This window comes from Barbus barbus, assembly GCF_936440315.1.
Source record: "Barbus barbus genome assembly, chromosome: 7".
Taxonomy (NCBI): domain Eukaryota; kingdom Metazoa; phylum Chordata; class Actinopteri; order Cypriniformes; family Cyprinidae; genus Barbus; species Barbus barbus.
Genome location: NC_136735.1, coordinates 29073728 through 29089408, shown reverse-complemented (window position 1 = coordinate 29089408; position 15681 = coordinate 29073728). Strand labels below are relative to the sequence as shown.

The following is a 15681-nucleotide window of genomic DNA, read 5'->3' as shown; positions in this document are numbered from 1 at the left end:
TATACTAATTCTGTTAAATCACAACATCGCATGTTAAAACTGTTTTGGTGTGAGTGAAATTAATGTGAAGGGAAGAGAGGTGACAAGAGTGATTCATTCCTCACTGGAAGTGGCTCATCCTGTTTGTGTGCGTCTTGTCCAGCGCTCTGCCCTTATCCACTGCGAGTGCTCTTGTGCGTGTCCTGTCCTGCTCGCTGTGCTTTTCCTGCCTGACTGACGATGTTTATCATGTTATAGTGCTTGTCTCTTTCCAGCGTTTGTTGAGATAAACTTATCTTCATTCTGCAAAAAGCATTAGTCTGATGGATAGAGCACGACCAGACCTTCCACATTAGATTTAGGGGCGGAAGACCTTTAATACAAGATGCTATCTTGCTGGTTCTCATTTTGAATTATTTGCTCTCTATATAACCCCTTAAGAAGAAAATAACTTTTGGTAATAGCTACAGATTGAGTAATTTTCTTATGTTAATGGCTCCACATAATCGACTCTAATCTAATCATAGAGTTTATTATGATCTGCTCAGGGAAAGCAGTGGCATATGGTATAACAATAAGCGCGAGTGTGTAGGTAGACATTACAAAACAATGCTGCTTTGTGAATGATGCGAAATTGAATTTCTGATGTTGTTCAACTTCTGCTGACTTTCATTATTTTACACTTATCCAGTTAAGAGCTTCCTTCCTGACCTCTGAATAGATACTAAAAGTGAAAGTGAGTGTCTATGAATGTGTATACATCGAAAAATTGTTTGTTCAAGACAAACTTGCTGTTAATATGTGATCAATTTGTGGCCAGAGGTTAGCTATATATTCACTAAAAGTTTTCCAAAAATCACTGCATATAAATAAGAATGACACATTATTGTGTCGGTGGTGGTGGTTTTCTTTTTGAAATAAATGATAATATACCTTAAGGAGATCTTAAGATATCTCTTACCTGCCATTTGTTCTGAAAATTATTGTTATATGTACTAGAAAAAAAAGAAAAGTTGTACTCCTTGCTGTATCCATAGAAAACAACACTGCTATCTGTAACCATGGCTGCTAATTGTGGTTCTGTTTTTGTATGTTTATGCGTGATTGAATGGGTAATAAGGAGGGATTGGTCATTGCGCAACAACCGCATTAATCTTTAAATAAATTCAGCCGAGGTTCTTGGTAGCTGTTTTTGTAACCGATGTACTGCAGCGTGAGTGTCTGCACATGTTAAATGAGCGTGCATTTGTCTTTGTACCTGAGCTGCGGATGACAGAGAGACACATCTGGTGCAGAGTGATAAGACCACTAGTTTGAACACCGTTTTGATAACATTGACGTGCGTGAGAGATGGATGAGAGATTTTTTTTGGCTTTTTTCTTAAAACAGAAGTGAATTGTTTGTGTTCATGTTGGACAAAATGTACTGAAAAGTAAAGTCATGCTCACCAGGAAGAGTTTTCTGCACTCCTGTATCATATGGGCTAAGCCGTGTGTGGCTGCCAGGTTCTCATTCAAGTCCCTTTGGTCTGGTTTTCCCAGAGTGTTCTTTCTGTTCATGACCCTGTGATAAGAATAACACAAGCAAAGGGATAAACGGATAAAGTTAAAAAAAATGATGCAAGCACTAATCTATTCTCAGAATTGTCAAACTCAAATTTAATGCTACATTTTTCAAGTGCAGCAGGCATTCAAAGCCTTACATAAGTCAACTCTCTCTCTTTTTTAAACCTATTCTTTCCTAGTTTCCTGTTTTTATGGGGTGGTTATTCAAGTAAGATAGAGTATAATTACATGGTTTACGGGTTTGAAGTAGCCGCATGCCAAATATGATGGCACCGCAAGCACTTTGCAATTAAAATGATGAGCGGATCTATGTGAAGTGTGTTAACACTGCACACGCACACACACCTGGGTGAGGAGCTCTCTCTCCGCAGTGTGTTGAGGTGGAAGAGAGAGGGGGCCAAACACACGGCCAGGTTAGTGCAGGTCATCTGATTCTCACCCACGCTGGCCGTTACATCACTCAGGAAGCACAGCAAAGTCTGCAGGGCTTCGCGGTTCTCGTCTGGTAACAACAATACGGCGGCCCTCACCGCCTGCAGACGCTGCTCTTTGGGAACATCTGAAACAGACAAAGGTGTTTCATTAGTTTACTCTAAACACAATGTATGAGGATTGTATGCAGTGGTACAGATATATGGTGCAGTGATGATATAATGGTACTTTGGAACTAAATGGTTGCCATATTCTGCACTTTAAGCAAAGAATACAATGAAACATACACCACAATCATGGTAAACCATGTCTGAAAACATAGTATTTCTAAAGGTGTGTGTATGTATATATATATATATATATATATATATTTAGTGTTATTTATTTTAGTGTATAATATTTTTTAAATAAAATTTCATTATTTTATATGCATTTGTATATCTTTTTTATTTTTTAATCTAAACATATAATATGTTAAAATACAATCAGTGTACCCACAACACAACACTATTCTTTTTCATTATGTCATTCAGAGAAGGAAGGAAGGGAGTTAGTCCAGATCAGGGAGGGGAGTTTAAACTTCAGAAATCAACAATATAAACCAAATGGACCGACAGAAGAATTTTTATTTTGAGCATATCTGCAATGTGTTGTAATGTGCCACTGAAGAACAGCAAATAATGGATTGATGTGAACTGAAATGTCATGTATGGAATTGTGTGTGAGTGTTCATCAGATGATTTCTGTTATTTTCGTCCTTGGGAATGAAAGACCCTGTGTGAGCACAAAACAGGCACACATAAACCCTTGCTTTTCTGTGTGGGATGCCGAGACCTCCCTTGTGGTTGGGGTCAGCTATAGTCTTTGAGAGAACATATTTGTGCTGGTTGTTTTCTCTGCAATTTTGGTTGTGGTAACAGACCACTTTAATCAAACTATTTTCCTGAAAGACTGGAGTTATTGTGGAGTTAATGTGAGATACAAGACATCTTGTCTCTAAAAATGTAATCTGGTCTGTTCAAGCGAGAACAATGTACCGTAACTTTACAGTATCAATATAATACCATGTTCTGTTCACTACAAATGGAAGAATTGTTGTAAATTTTTGACATATGGCAAACAGAGCTATAATTGTAACTATAAAACTATACATTTTTATTATATACTATATTATATTTTATATCACATTTCTTTAAAACATTGCATGACTAAATAAAACTGATACATAAACTGAAATAAATGCAGCTTCAAACCAAATAAAATTTCATAAGCATGTGCCTTGGCAACTTCTACACACTAGTTTATTAACGGTTTACCAAAGTGATTTACATGTTTGGAGTTGTTTAAGATTCTGATATTTGATGTGAGCACTGAGCACACACACACACACACATTAGAGAGTGTGTGTGCTGTGAAATAGCTGTGGTAAGGTCACACTAGGCCACTTGTGAGTTACAACATGGTGCCTGCACTGATTCACATTCTGATTTATAGGTGCTAAAACGTCATTTGACAGCTATTTCCTGAACTTATTTAGATTTCTTTACCCTTTTGGAATGATTAACCCATCCAAGAATAAGCATCTACAGTATAGCACAGTCTTTGTGTAGTTGTGAGCTGCCCTCTGGATATGAAATGCCTTGCTCTTTTAATGTGTCTGTGTGTGTGTGTGTGTGTGTGTGTGTGTGTGTGTGTGTTCTTGTTTCAAAAGCCAAGATATCATTGTTTGTGAGTACATTTTGTACAGGGAATATGTCAGTGCAAGTGTGTGGTCTTCTACAAAACACCTGAAAGGTAAATTCTATGCCTGTTCTTACATTGATATATCTGCAGAAAGGTATCAGACAGTTTGCTGGTAAGCAGAGGCTCTGGAAGGTCTCGGAAATACTGCTTTAGCATGTCGGCTACATCATAAGCTGATTGACCCTCGTAGTTGACTCCACCCCCACCAGTGCCACATGACTCGTTCATTTGGCGAAGGGCTTGGATACGTGACTTCACCCCTGATTTCCTAAATAGCCCAACCTGTAGAGAAAGATAGTTATAATGTATTTAGTATGAATACTAAAAACACTTATTATGCCTGAATATGTTTTGAAGTTGCAGCTCAGTTGCAAAATGTCTTTAATTACAGGCTTTTAAAATGATTTATTATATTTTGACAGTTCATTTGCATTCTCTCTCTTTTTTCTCCAAACTGACAGCTAAATAGATGGATTACCGGTGTGACCGCAAGTTTTCCAAACACAGGAAAGGCATCTCTAGGAAAACTCCCTACCGCTTCTTACATAACCCAGTTATGAAGACTCGCTACCACTTTGTTCATTTAAATGGGGAGTCATCTCAATTATCAAAGTATGGAGTACCACAAGGATCTGTACTAGGTCCTCTGCTATTTTCAATATACATGTTGCCTCTTGGTAATATTATTAGAAAATACGGGATTAGTTTTCATTGTTATGCTGATGATACTCAACTATATATCTCAACAAGACCAGATGAAACTTCTAAACTATCTAAGCTAACAGATTGTGTAAAAAATGTAAAAGATTGGATGACCAATAATTTCCTCCTATTAAATTCAGATAAGACAGAGATATTACTTATTGGAACAGAAAACATTATACAGAATCTCTTGGATTACAATTTACAACTAGACGGATGCACTGTTACGTCCTCTAAAGTAAAAAATCTGGGTGTTATATTAGACAGCAACTTGTCCTTTAAAAAGCATATTTCCCATGTTACAAAATCAGCATTCTTCCATCTTAGAAACATTGCCAAGCTTCGAAACATGCTACCTGTTCCTGATGCAGAAAAGCTAGTTCATGCATTCATGACCTCTAGACTGGACTATTGTAATGCACTGCTAGCTGGTTGTCCTGCATCTTCAATAAACAAGCTAAAGATAGTCCAAAATGCAGCAGCTAGAGTTCTTACCAGGTCAAGAAAATATGATCATATTACCCCAATTTTACAGTCTCTTCACTGGCTACCTATTAAGTTCCGTATCATTTACAAAATAGTATTACTTGCCTATAAGTCCCTAAATGGTTTAGCTCCTGCATACCTAACTTGTCTTCTACCACGCTACAATCCAACCCACTCCCTAAGGTCGCAAAACTCTGGACTTTTGGTAGTACCTAGGATAACAAAGTCCACTAAAGGAGGTAGAGCTTTTTCACATTTGGCTCCCAAACTCTGGAATAGCCTTCCTGATAATGTCCGGGGTTCAGACACATCTGTTTAAGTCTAGATTAAAGACACATCTCTTTAGCCAAGCATTCACATAATGCATCTTATAATCTTGTACTGCAGTTATATCTGATCAAATGTACATTATTATTATTCTTTAGCTTGGGTTGAACAAATCATTTTTGCTTAGATGGAACAGCAGCTACGTTAATTATGTCTCTATTTGTTTCTCTGTTTCTGCCATCCCATGGTAACTAGGAATTACAGAAGCTTCAGTCTGGATCCAACCCTTAAATGATCTGAGATGACCAAACACCTGAGAAAAGATAATGCCAACCACTCAGAGGACCTCAGAGGATGCCAACGCTCAGACAACATACAGAATTACCAAATTTTGCCATAAGTTAAATATATTAAGGTTCTGTAATATATAAATATATTGTGGAAACTTAATTTCCTGTAGAGCTGCTTTGCAACGATTTGTATCGTAAAAAGCGCTATACAAATAGACTTGAACTTGAAACTTGAAGACTGAAAAGTCTAAAAGTGTAACTATTATGTAAATTTCCAAGCAGTTTTTTTTTTTCAACTGACACCAGAGAGAGATATGTCTATAGTTCATAGATCACTTGCTTTCTCTTAAACACCCTTGGAATGGAATGTCAACCATGTGGCTAACTTTGGTAATATGTAACTAGTAGACATATGGAACCAGAACATTCAGGCCTTTTGAGGTTATTGTGCTACGTGCAAACTTAGACTGAGTGTAGAACTCAAGTATGTGGTGATAAAACAACAGATGTCTTGTGCTTAAATATGGCCTTGTTGCATGCAGCAACACAACAGGGACCATGCAACTAAACAGCTGTTCAAATAGGGATCATTTAACTAGGTTATGACCTTGACCAAACATTTTTATTTCTCTTAAAAATGTATTTTTCCTTTGACTAACAAAATCTGATTGTTCTTTTTTTATAGGAGATTGAATATACCACTGAAGAAGGTATGCTATGATGTGTTTGTGCATTTTTCTTTCAGCTCCACATTTGGACGTGCATACTCGCATATGTGCACATTTCTCATCTCTCACCTGGTCGAGGCATTGGCTCCGTAGGTAACGCATGGCTTGCTGAATACTCTGAGGCAGGGGTTGTCCGCTCCTTTGAACTATCACCTGCAGTGGAACGCCAAACACACTCCTGTCCTTATAGTCTCGAACCTTGATCCGCTTCATAAACTTAGGAACAGCCCTGCGAAGCACATAAAATGTAACAATAAATACAGTGACATTACAAACAGCAAAGTGTTAAAAAAGTAGCTACTTTTGATACTTTTATTTCTTTAGTGTGCAACATTGCATATTACTAATTTAATGTCAAGTTATACCGAGCAAATAGTTCATACATAACTAGCAAAAACAGTTCTGATATGGTTCTCTGCATATGAGCAGCATGTGTAGATAATTGTGTATTTAATGGGAAAACCTTTAGAAGCTAGGGCCACTAAAAGCTGTTTCCACATTTGCAGGCAAAAGGACAAATGAAAGGGAACGAACATGTGTGGACATTTGTGTGGCAGGGTGTTTGTCTTTCCGACCGATGTTGTGTGTGTGTGTGTGTGTCTGTGCATGTATGGATATCTCTTGAGGTGCCAAATACCGGGCTTGTCACTATCATGATGTATGGTTTTCACATATTAAAACCTCTCATAAATATGTGGAGATGTGCAGGTGGCTCTGTGTGTGTGTGTGTGTGTGTGTGTGTGTGTGTGCGTGTGTGTGTGTGTGTGTGTGTGCGTGTGTGTGTGTGTGTGTGTGTGTGAGTGAGTGAGTGAGTGAGTGAGTGAGAGTGAACACTAATAACAGGAAAAGGGGATTTATTGGACTGAAAAGCCACAGCTCTGTGGTGAGGTGCTCTGACATAACCAACTCCCAGTGGAGAGGTAGGAAGATGGGAAAAGGGGAAAGCAGTCAAGAAAGAAAGAATGTAAACTTAATTTTGTGTTTCATGTTGGTTTGCGTCCTCACCAGCTGAAGCCATGCTTGTTGGTGGGTGTGTATCTCTCCAGTAGAGCGGTAAGTTTGAGCAGGCTGTATTTCTGAAGGAGGTTCATCTGCAAAACTGACTGACATCCAACTTGTAGTACTGTTGACGACAGACTTGGCCTGTGGGAGCTCTGGAAACTTGGCCAGCGCAGTTTCTGAGGTCTGCAACATAAACGTTCATATAAACATTACACCTAACCTAGCTCAAACAATCACAAAATGGTCAAAACATAGACATTACAGACTAATATAAATTAGTGTTTATAAACTGCAAGACATGAACCAAACATAATTTATTATGGTAACACTACACACATAAGTACACAGTCCAAACTTGAAAGAATAAATACCTTGACTTGCACATATTGTGTATACACACATAAACACAAGCTAAGGATCAGCTGCAGATAACAGGGATTAATCAAGGCCTCTATCACCAGGTGGGGGCTGTTAGAATTCTTGTGGTACATTCCACTGGGATTCTGTATCCTTCAAGTATCCCTTCTTATGTAAGGTGAGCTGTTCTGACATGCTCTCTCACTCCTTCTCAACCTCCCTGTCCCATAATTTAGCGTGCTTTTTTTGGCATGATAGTTTTCCGTTAAGTTTTGCCAAAGCTCTAAATTACTACAGGAACAGTTTTGGTAGAACTTTCAGTAAAAAATGTAAGACATCTTTGTCTCAGAGACTATTTTGTTTTTGTGTGTGTGTGTGTGTGTGTGTGTGTGTGTGTGTGTGTGTGTGAGTTTCACCTGTTGGCTCGTGTAAGTGATGCTCCCACACCAGAGTCGCATCTGTCACGTGAGCTGAGTGTCTCATCCCTTTCTGCTAATGGGTTTCCAGTGCTGTCCTGGTCACTGCCGTTCTCTGTCTCTTCTAAGCGGTTCTGCAGTGGGGATGATGGACAAGGGGATGCAGAATCAAGGGCTGAATCTGAATCCCCTTCTTCTTCCACTTCATCCTCTTCTTCTTCCCCAGTTCCTGTTTCTGACCAGGCATTGACCAGTCGCTGCAGGCCACTGACTCGCTCCAAAACGTCCTCAAGTTTTGACTCCTCTTCTCCTTCTGCTTCATCCTCATCACCTCCTACTTCTGAGAAAGGAACGTTATCATAGACACTCAATCGACTGTCCAGTGAGGCAGCAGAGCCCCTCAGGGGTGGGCGCCGACTTATGTTGTCCCCACCACGATAGGATCCCCCGTCCGCAAGTGCTTTAGGAAAAGTGCCAGGCTTGTGGCCTTCAGGCAAATAGAAGAAGATCACACCTCCTTCCTCTTCTTGACTCTTTTCTTCCGCCATACATCTGTTATCTGAACTCTGACGGTTGCGTTGATTGTTCTCTGCAGTTGAGCTGGGCTCCATCCTCTTACTTTGGGTCTGGTGATTCTGCTTCCCTTCTTGGTCTTCCGAAGGTTGAAGCACAACGAAATTAAATGGGTCAAAGCCTTCCAGGTACATCCCACCTCTCTTGGTGGACCCCACCGCTGTGCTGTGACTACGTGCTCTTGAGACCGGACTGGGCGTACTTACAGCACTCCCACTGCTGGCCTCTGATTGGCTACTCCCTGCACTCCCACTACTCGTCTGCGTTGAATAAGTGATGCTTCGGTTTGCATTGCGATCCAGAGTTGCAATGTCCACACAGTTGAGGCATCGCAGTTTGTCTTCATCAAGACCCTCTTTCAGCACAGGCCCACTGATCTCCAGCCTACCTTGCCCAGCTACACACTTCTTTTTGCGCTTGGAGGCTGCATTGCTACTGGTGCGTAATCGCAAGCTTTCCATGCGCTTTAAGAAACTCTTTGCTCTTGAACGTGTGCTTTTTTCAGCACCGTTGCTTATCAAGCTTGGTTTTACATCGAATGCAAAGGTGCTGCGTTCCAGGGGTGATGGAAGCCCATCAGACAGGGAGTCTTCATTGGCACCTGACATTCCAGAGGAGCAAACACTAGCAACTGAGCTCGCCCTGGTCGTGGTGGCTGTGTTAGCATTGGAGATGGTTGTAGCAGGGCTGGATGGTACAGTGGTACTCAGGGATCCTCCTTGACCTCCACTACCTGCACTATGCAGAGAGCCCACCTCTGGCTGCTCACTAAGATCTGTTAAGACGCTCTCTGCACTAGCATTAACTCCTTCCTTTAGAAGGGTTCCTCTGGCAAAACGATCATCTGGGAGTAGGAAGGGAGTGAAGGAACCAGTGTCTCCAGCTGGAGGGGAGAATACATTCAGGTCCAGCTGGTCCAGGCGAGACCAACGCTTGCTGTCCCGCTGGAAAGTCCAACGGCCACTTATAGCACATGGCTCGTCCTCATCAGAGTCTTCACTCTAAAATAATATGGAAGAGAGTTGTAGCAATACTTTTAATATCAAAGCAGCCAAGTACACTAATAACTCAAGCCTTGTTGTCACATTCGAAAATGTGACAAAGCATGTTGCAGAGTCAAATTGATCTGATTCATTCCCACACTTCATAAATCTAGCATTGTGAGGAGAATCCGTTTGCTCACTCTTTATAAAATTCTATGCTCAAATGCATAGAAACAGGGTCCACTAAAGGAAAAGCTTTTTATTGTGGTTGGCTTAGCCATGTCACAGCAAAGTCACATGTTCACCATTCCCCCTCTCCGCTTTACTCGGGTTAATCTATCTCCTCCCTGAGGGTGGTAGGGATGGAAGGAAGGGGGTGGTGGACACAAAATTCCAGGCCAGCTCTCAGGGTTCACACCCCAGCCTGAGAGGGCAGGTCTGGTCCCAACCCCCATCAATGCAGTCACCTTAAGTGAGCCTGGAGAACCACGTCTCCTGTGATGGGACTCCTGGACAAAGGGGTTGGACGGGAGGAGACAATATTTGACAGATACTTGTTTGTGCCAGATCTCTATCACCAATTATAGCTGTAGAGTTCACAGCCTGTTAAAATATTTTAAATAATTAAGTAATTTTCTAAAGAGATTTGGAAGTTATTAAGTAATTCTAGAATATAGAACTGGTTCACAATTTTACACTCCTAGCGAGTTAGTTAGCGAGAGTTAGTTGATATCAGTTTAGCTGTAGAATGGACTTATGGTCCTGGAGCCCTGCCAAATCAGTAAAAGCAAAACTAGTCGGCTAGTTAACAGGGGGTCGCGGGATGCAGAGGTGTCTCCTTCATGGTTCATAATAATGGAGGTGACGAAAGTCCGTAAAACGTGGGTTGTTATTTTATAGCCCCTGAGGGAAGCCTTTGATCAGAAGGAACGAAGACCTGGTAACTTTTCTTCACTACCCACCAGAAAATCCGCTATTAATTCAAAAAGACTGTTTTCACTTTAAAATAAGCTTTATGGGAAGGGAGACAAGGAACAGAGGAGGACCCTACAGAGGCCACCTGAACAGATCAATGCATTCCAGGGATGGTTTCTGCTTGTATGTTTGAAAAAGGCAGATCACTTCCTCAAGTCATCTCCTGACCTCTACCTTTGACTCCATCAACACAAGATGAGACTAAAGGGTCATCAGCTTTCTTAACAGGACACACACTTGACAAGGCTGCCATTGTTCAGACTTATAAGTTTTAAGAGCAGAAAAAGAAGCTGCAGTCAGACATGACGGTTATCTTCCTAAATTCCTTGTTGTGATTACATAGTTGGATTGTTTGTTGTTGCATTCTCGACCTGCATGTAGTTTGAGTCATTGCTTTGGGGCAGTCTTAGACTATACACGCTCTTTCTTAAACCGCACTGACAGAGTGACCAACAACAGACCGGCAGAGTGTGCATTCTCTTCCTTTTATGGTGGGGGGGTTTAGGATGTGTATGGTGAGAAAAACATGACAAACAGGAGTAAAGAAAATCAGAAGGATGAGCGCTAACAAAGCCCTTTATTTGGACACAAAAGCCATTCTGCACTGCCACTGGGCCTTGAAAATTATAAGAAAACAAGACCTTCCTTCTAATTAACCAACACAGAAAGTAAACGTTAGGTTAACAAGGTTACACACATTTAAGATCTTTGACTGGACAAAATAATGCAAGAGGGTAGCAAGTGAAATGATTTAGCAAAATAAAGAGAAATGGACAATACACTTACCCTTTTTCTTTGAGGGGTGATCTCTAATCTCATAAGAGCACACTTGTTTAGGGTGTTCAGTCTCCTGCAATACACACACATACAGATAAATGAGTGAAACAGTGACAGTCGTTTTTCAAGCAGATACTTTGAAAAGAACCATGGGGTCGCAAACAAAGGCTAAATCCAGTCATTAGCCTACAAACAGACTTTACCAGAGTCAAAACCTTGGACAGAGACAGATAAGGAGGAGTGGGGCGGAGAGGGGATAAGCAAGAGATAGAGATACAAACTGAGATAGATGGAGACAGAAAGAGATGAGAAGAGGATGAGAGAGGTGGGAGCCAAGCCCGATAATGAGCTGCTGAGGGATAAACTTCAGATTAAGGAGGAAGACAGACGGACAGGGAATAAAAAATGAAGAAAAGGAAAAAAAGGAGGTAGAAATCTGGAGTGGCGATAACAATACAACAAAAGAGACGGAAAGCTTATCCCAGAAGCCACCTGGTTGGTGTCATGTGACCCTGAGTTAGGGGGAATGTGTGTTTGTCTGCATCATGGGGGCTGGCACCAGAATAATGGCCTCCAGATGTCTGTGAGCTCCAGCTGGTCTCTGATAGACCCTTCTCTGAGTGAAGACACTGAGACCTTCACTTTCTCTTTTTTTTCTTTAAATTATTCTAAGATATTGAGTTAGTTTATTTATAGAACTGAACTCTGAGTATGATCAAAATAAGCTAATTATAAAAGCCTGGCAATGCAAGAAAACAATGTTTAAATCAGATTTTTTTTTTTACTTGAAATCATCTTTTCTTTGGTCTTAATATCAAATCATGAGACATACACATAATTGTAATATGGTTTTAGCAGTTCTGCAGCTATACTTTGAGGATAAAATATATAACTGCACCTGCAAATTAGCTAAATTTTACAAATCTTCATTAGGGTAAATATGAGTGTCTCACCTGCACAAGGCTTCTATGGCATCTTGATCCAAGAAGTCATGATCTCTGGTAACTGAGGAAATCTCAATCGGGAACTGACCGTCTGAGTAAAGAGAGGACATAATTGAACTGAAAAGAAATTTAATACAAACGGAGACCCAATAAACAGGTTGAAGTGTATTTATGCGTGGAAGGGGGGGCTGTTGACAGCAAGTGGAATGTGTGCCTGCCCTCTATCATGCACAAACACTCACACACAAACCTCCCCTCCTCCGGTGTTGAAAAGGTAGAAGAAGTTCATCTTAGCCAGCCAAACAAACACAGCTGCAATACTGCAGCGCTCAACAGTGGGAGGTGTGTGCGTAGGAAGGGGGTGTTGGAGTCACAATAGGCAGTCAGCAACCCATAGAGCACCCAGACTGTCTTTATTAACTCAAATGCTCATTCATTTTTTTTTGGGGGGGGGGCAGGAATTCACAACTCTATTAAATTTTCAAGGCCAAACAACTTCACAAATGGTGTGTACATGCATCTTTACCAGTGAGCAAGGTATAGCATTATTATTTTATTGACTTCCTGAAGACCTTTACCATACTGTACTGGCTCTCTCTTATCTATAGTGGGGCAATCATGACAGGCTGCTTGCACAACTCAAATTTCTGAAACTGATAACACACCCCTTTCACATGGCACACCAGCAGGAGTCAGTAGGTCAAAAGTGTGTAATATTGGACACCTGAGGTGTGGTATTATCTGATATATGATTATGAGTGAGTTGTATATAACAGTTATTTTTCATATATAAAAAGATAGTCAACTCCGCCTAATCATTAACAAACCTTAGGTGCTGCTTAATACTACGACTGAAGGTGATGAGAGATCGACAGATTGAGAGATAGTAAAAGTGAGATAATACATTTGGTAAGGCACTAATGGCCACTGAAACTCAATGTGCTTCTGTCATGAACTGGTGATGTTGGGATGACAAGTGTCCTACCTTCATAAAGCTGAGCATACTGTGGAAAACCTGCAGCCCTCAGCCATGTACACGCCTCCTTCGCCTCAATTTCTGTAAGAAAGAGAGAGAGAGATAGAAAATGATGACAACATTAAACCAAAACAAACAAACAAAAAAACCTTATGCGAAACATTCATTACCAAATCTTTGAGTGGAAACACTCAACATTCTTATGTAGTTCCCTTCTGAGTGCTGGTTATCTTGATTTTTCAACAACGGCGCTATAGTGTAATGTTTGAGACAGCAGTGCTAAGTGGCCATCCGACGCAGTCAGAACTGTTGTTGGGGCGGTGGAGAGGTGCCATATCCCTGTCCATTATCTTTGAATGGCCCTTTAGACACCACATGCCAAATGGCAAACACCATGGAAGGAATCCTGACTCCTTCTAGAGGTCCATGTGTTGTTTCACACAGTACGGTGTCAGAATTAGGAGTTTAACTGCGATTCTGTCACTTAAGATGAGTCTCTGACTAGCAACACTTGTTCTGTGTAAATACTTGATGAAAATGCTTACATGAAACCAAGGTGAGGTATAAAATTACAAAACCAGAGTAAGCTCTTCAACAGTCCCAGCAAGTTAATATGCCAAGTGTTTTGTTTATTGGACTCTGTGATGGTGAATGGGTAGATAAGGATCTCAAAGATTGCTGAACTGAACTCAAGCAGGCATGACGCAGGAACTGGCAAGTTACTGAGATCGCAATCATTCCTGATATCCATTGTGCCCTTAAGCGAGGCACTTAACCTCAGGTTGCTCCAGGGGGACTATCCCGTTGTTTAAGGCCCTTTTAATAAAAAGCATCTAAAGTCTTTTGGAATTGTGTTCAAGTGCTACAGAGACCATATTAGCCCCCTCTAAAGGTAAAAAGACTTTGCCCAGAGGAAAGGACGCAGACTCTGGCTCTACTAGCAGAGATACGTGACTCCCCACTCGAACAAGCGTGAGAGTGACAGCACACATGACAACAACAAAGGCACGCGATAAGGGAGGTCCTCTGCCGGTGGAAAGAGAAGAAGAAAGCTGGAGAGGAAAATGCTTTGACAGCAACAACAGAAGCAATCTGACTCAACTGCACACATGCAACTCTATCTAACTCTATCCATCTTAAGAATCCATATACACGTGATGGGATTCCTTTCAAGCAAATTACAGAATTTTGCCCGAAAGCACTTTTTAGGAGTTAGTGAACTTTGAGGAATGTCCTACATTTAAAATAATGACATACTTTTCTGGAATGGTCTGTAATGAGCGCTGTGGCTTCCTGTGTGAGTGTGCGTGCATATTGTATGTGTGTGTTTGCAGTGGCTAGGCACCACTGAAGACGATCCAGCTGCAAGAATGTATGTATTTAAATGTAAATGATGGAGAGACACACAAACACACACAGGCTCCACGGCAGTGTCTCACCGACTGGTTTTTCCTTTTATTGGCAAGGTGCCCCCCACCCCCCACCTGATTACAATGGGCTGCTATCACACAGGTGCCTGTGATCATGCAGAGACGTCTGAGATTACTAGGGTCTTTTCTCAGGAGAAGTGTCTAAGACAGCATCTCCCAACCCTTTTCATAGTGTCACCTCCAATACTACACATTTACGAACTCTTCCTAATCAAACACACTTGAATCAACTCATTAGCTCATTAATACAGACTCCAGGACCTGAAAAGGATGGGTCAGAAAAGAGAAACATCCAAAATGTGTACTCTTGGGGTGTCTTCAAGAATGGGGTCTAAGAAGGGGTCAGCAAAAAGATCTGATTTGAGACCTATTTTCAATGGGTAAATTTATAAGAGGTAAACTCACTAAGGATACATTCATCAAAGCTGTACATTCAAACATGCTCTTTATGAAGATAGATAAGTATAAACACACTTGAACAGTTGTTTCACATTCTCTAACACTGCTGGATGTCAGGCAGATGAGCTCAGGCTGTTGACAGGTTTTATTCATCATCTCAGCATTCGCAGCAATTCACACATCTGCGCTTAAGGTTCGAATTTGGGCGGCAAGCATAGAGTTTGTGTTTGTGTGCGCATGTCGCATCCTGTGTTCTCCCCGCAAGTCTGTGCGGATCCCCAAACCAGGCGGCGACCACACTTCCCTTGCCTTTCCGAGGCCGACGGGAAGCCAATAAGAGCAGCTCATTCCACGGTTGCCATGGACACTTTGGAGGACACACCTCCTTTTGTTCAAGGCCAGATAATGGAGGCCTTCAGTGCCAACACAAACACAGAGAATGCCTTACATCCTGTAACACACACACAGAATGTCGAACGTTTGACCTCAGAGAGAATGTGAAACAGGTTGAACCTCCCCAGTAAAGTAAACAACCATTGATTCTTTTTTGATTGTACGATACATGCCTTTATATTTAAAGGAAACTATAAATTTGTGTTACAAACACATCAGATTGAGTAACTTAACTAGCATTGTGTTGAAAGCTAGACTGACGTC

General features: G+C 41.1%; 1 protein-coding gene across 3 annotated transcripts in view; it reads right to left on the bottom strand.

The window, feature by feature from the left end:
- Positions 1 to 15681, bottom strand: part of LOC306873309 (rho GTPase-activating protein 7-like) — a 117592-nt gene that overhangs the window by 5427 nt on the left and 96484 nt on the right. For all 3 annotated transcript variants that reach the window (XM_079422506.1, XM_079422507.1, XM_079422508.1), the window contains 9 exons: positions 13205 to 13276; positions 12229 to 12310; positions 11285 to 11348; positions 7968 to 9541; positions 7198 to 7377; positions 6262 to 6421; positions 3794 to 4001; positions 1890 to 2103; positions 1428 to 1542 (listed from right to left, as the gene is read on the bottom strand). In XM_079422506.1, the coding sequence (XP_079278632.1) occupies positions 1428 to 1542; positions 1890 to 2103; positions 3794 to 4001; positions 6262 to 6421; positions 7198 to 7377; positions 7968 to 9541; positions 11285 to 11348; positions 12229 to 12310; positions 13205 to 13276 (2669 nt within the window). The remainder of the gene's footprint in view (positions 1 to 1427; positions 1543 to 1889; positions 2104 to 3793; positions 4002 to 6261; positions 6422 to 7197; positions 7378 to 7967; positions 9542 to 11284; positions 11349 to 12228; positions 12311 to 13204; positions 13277 to 15681) is intronic.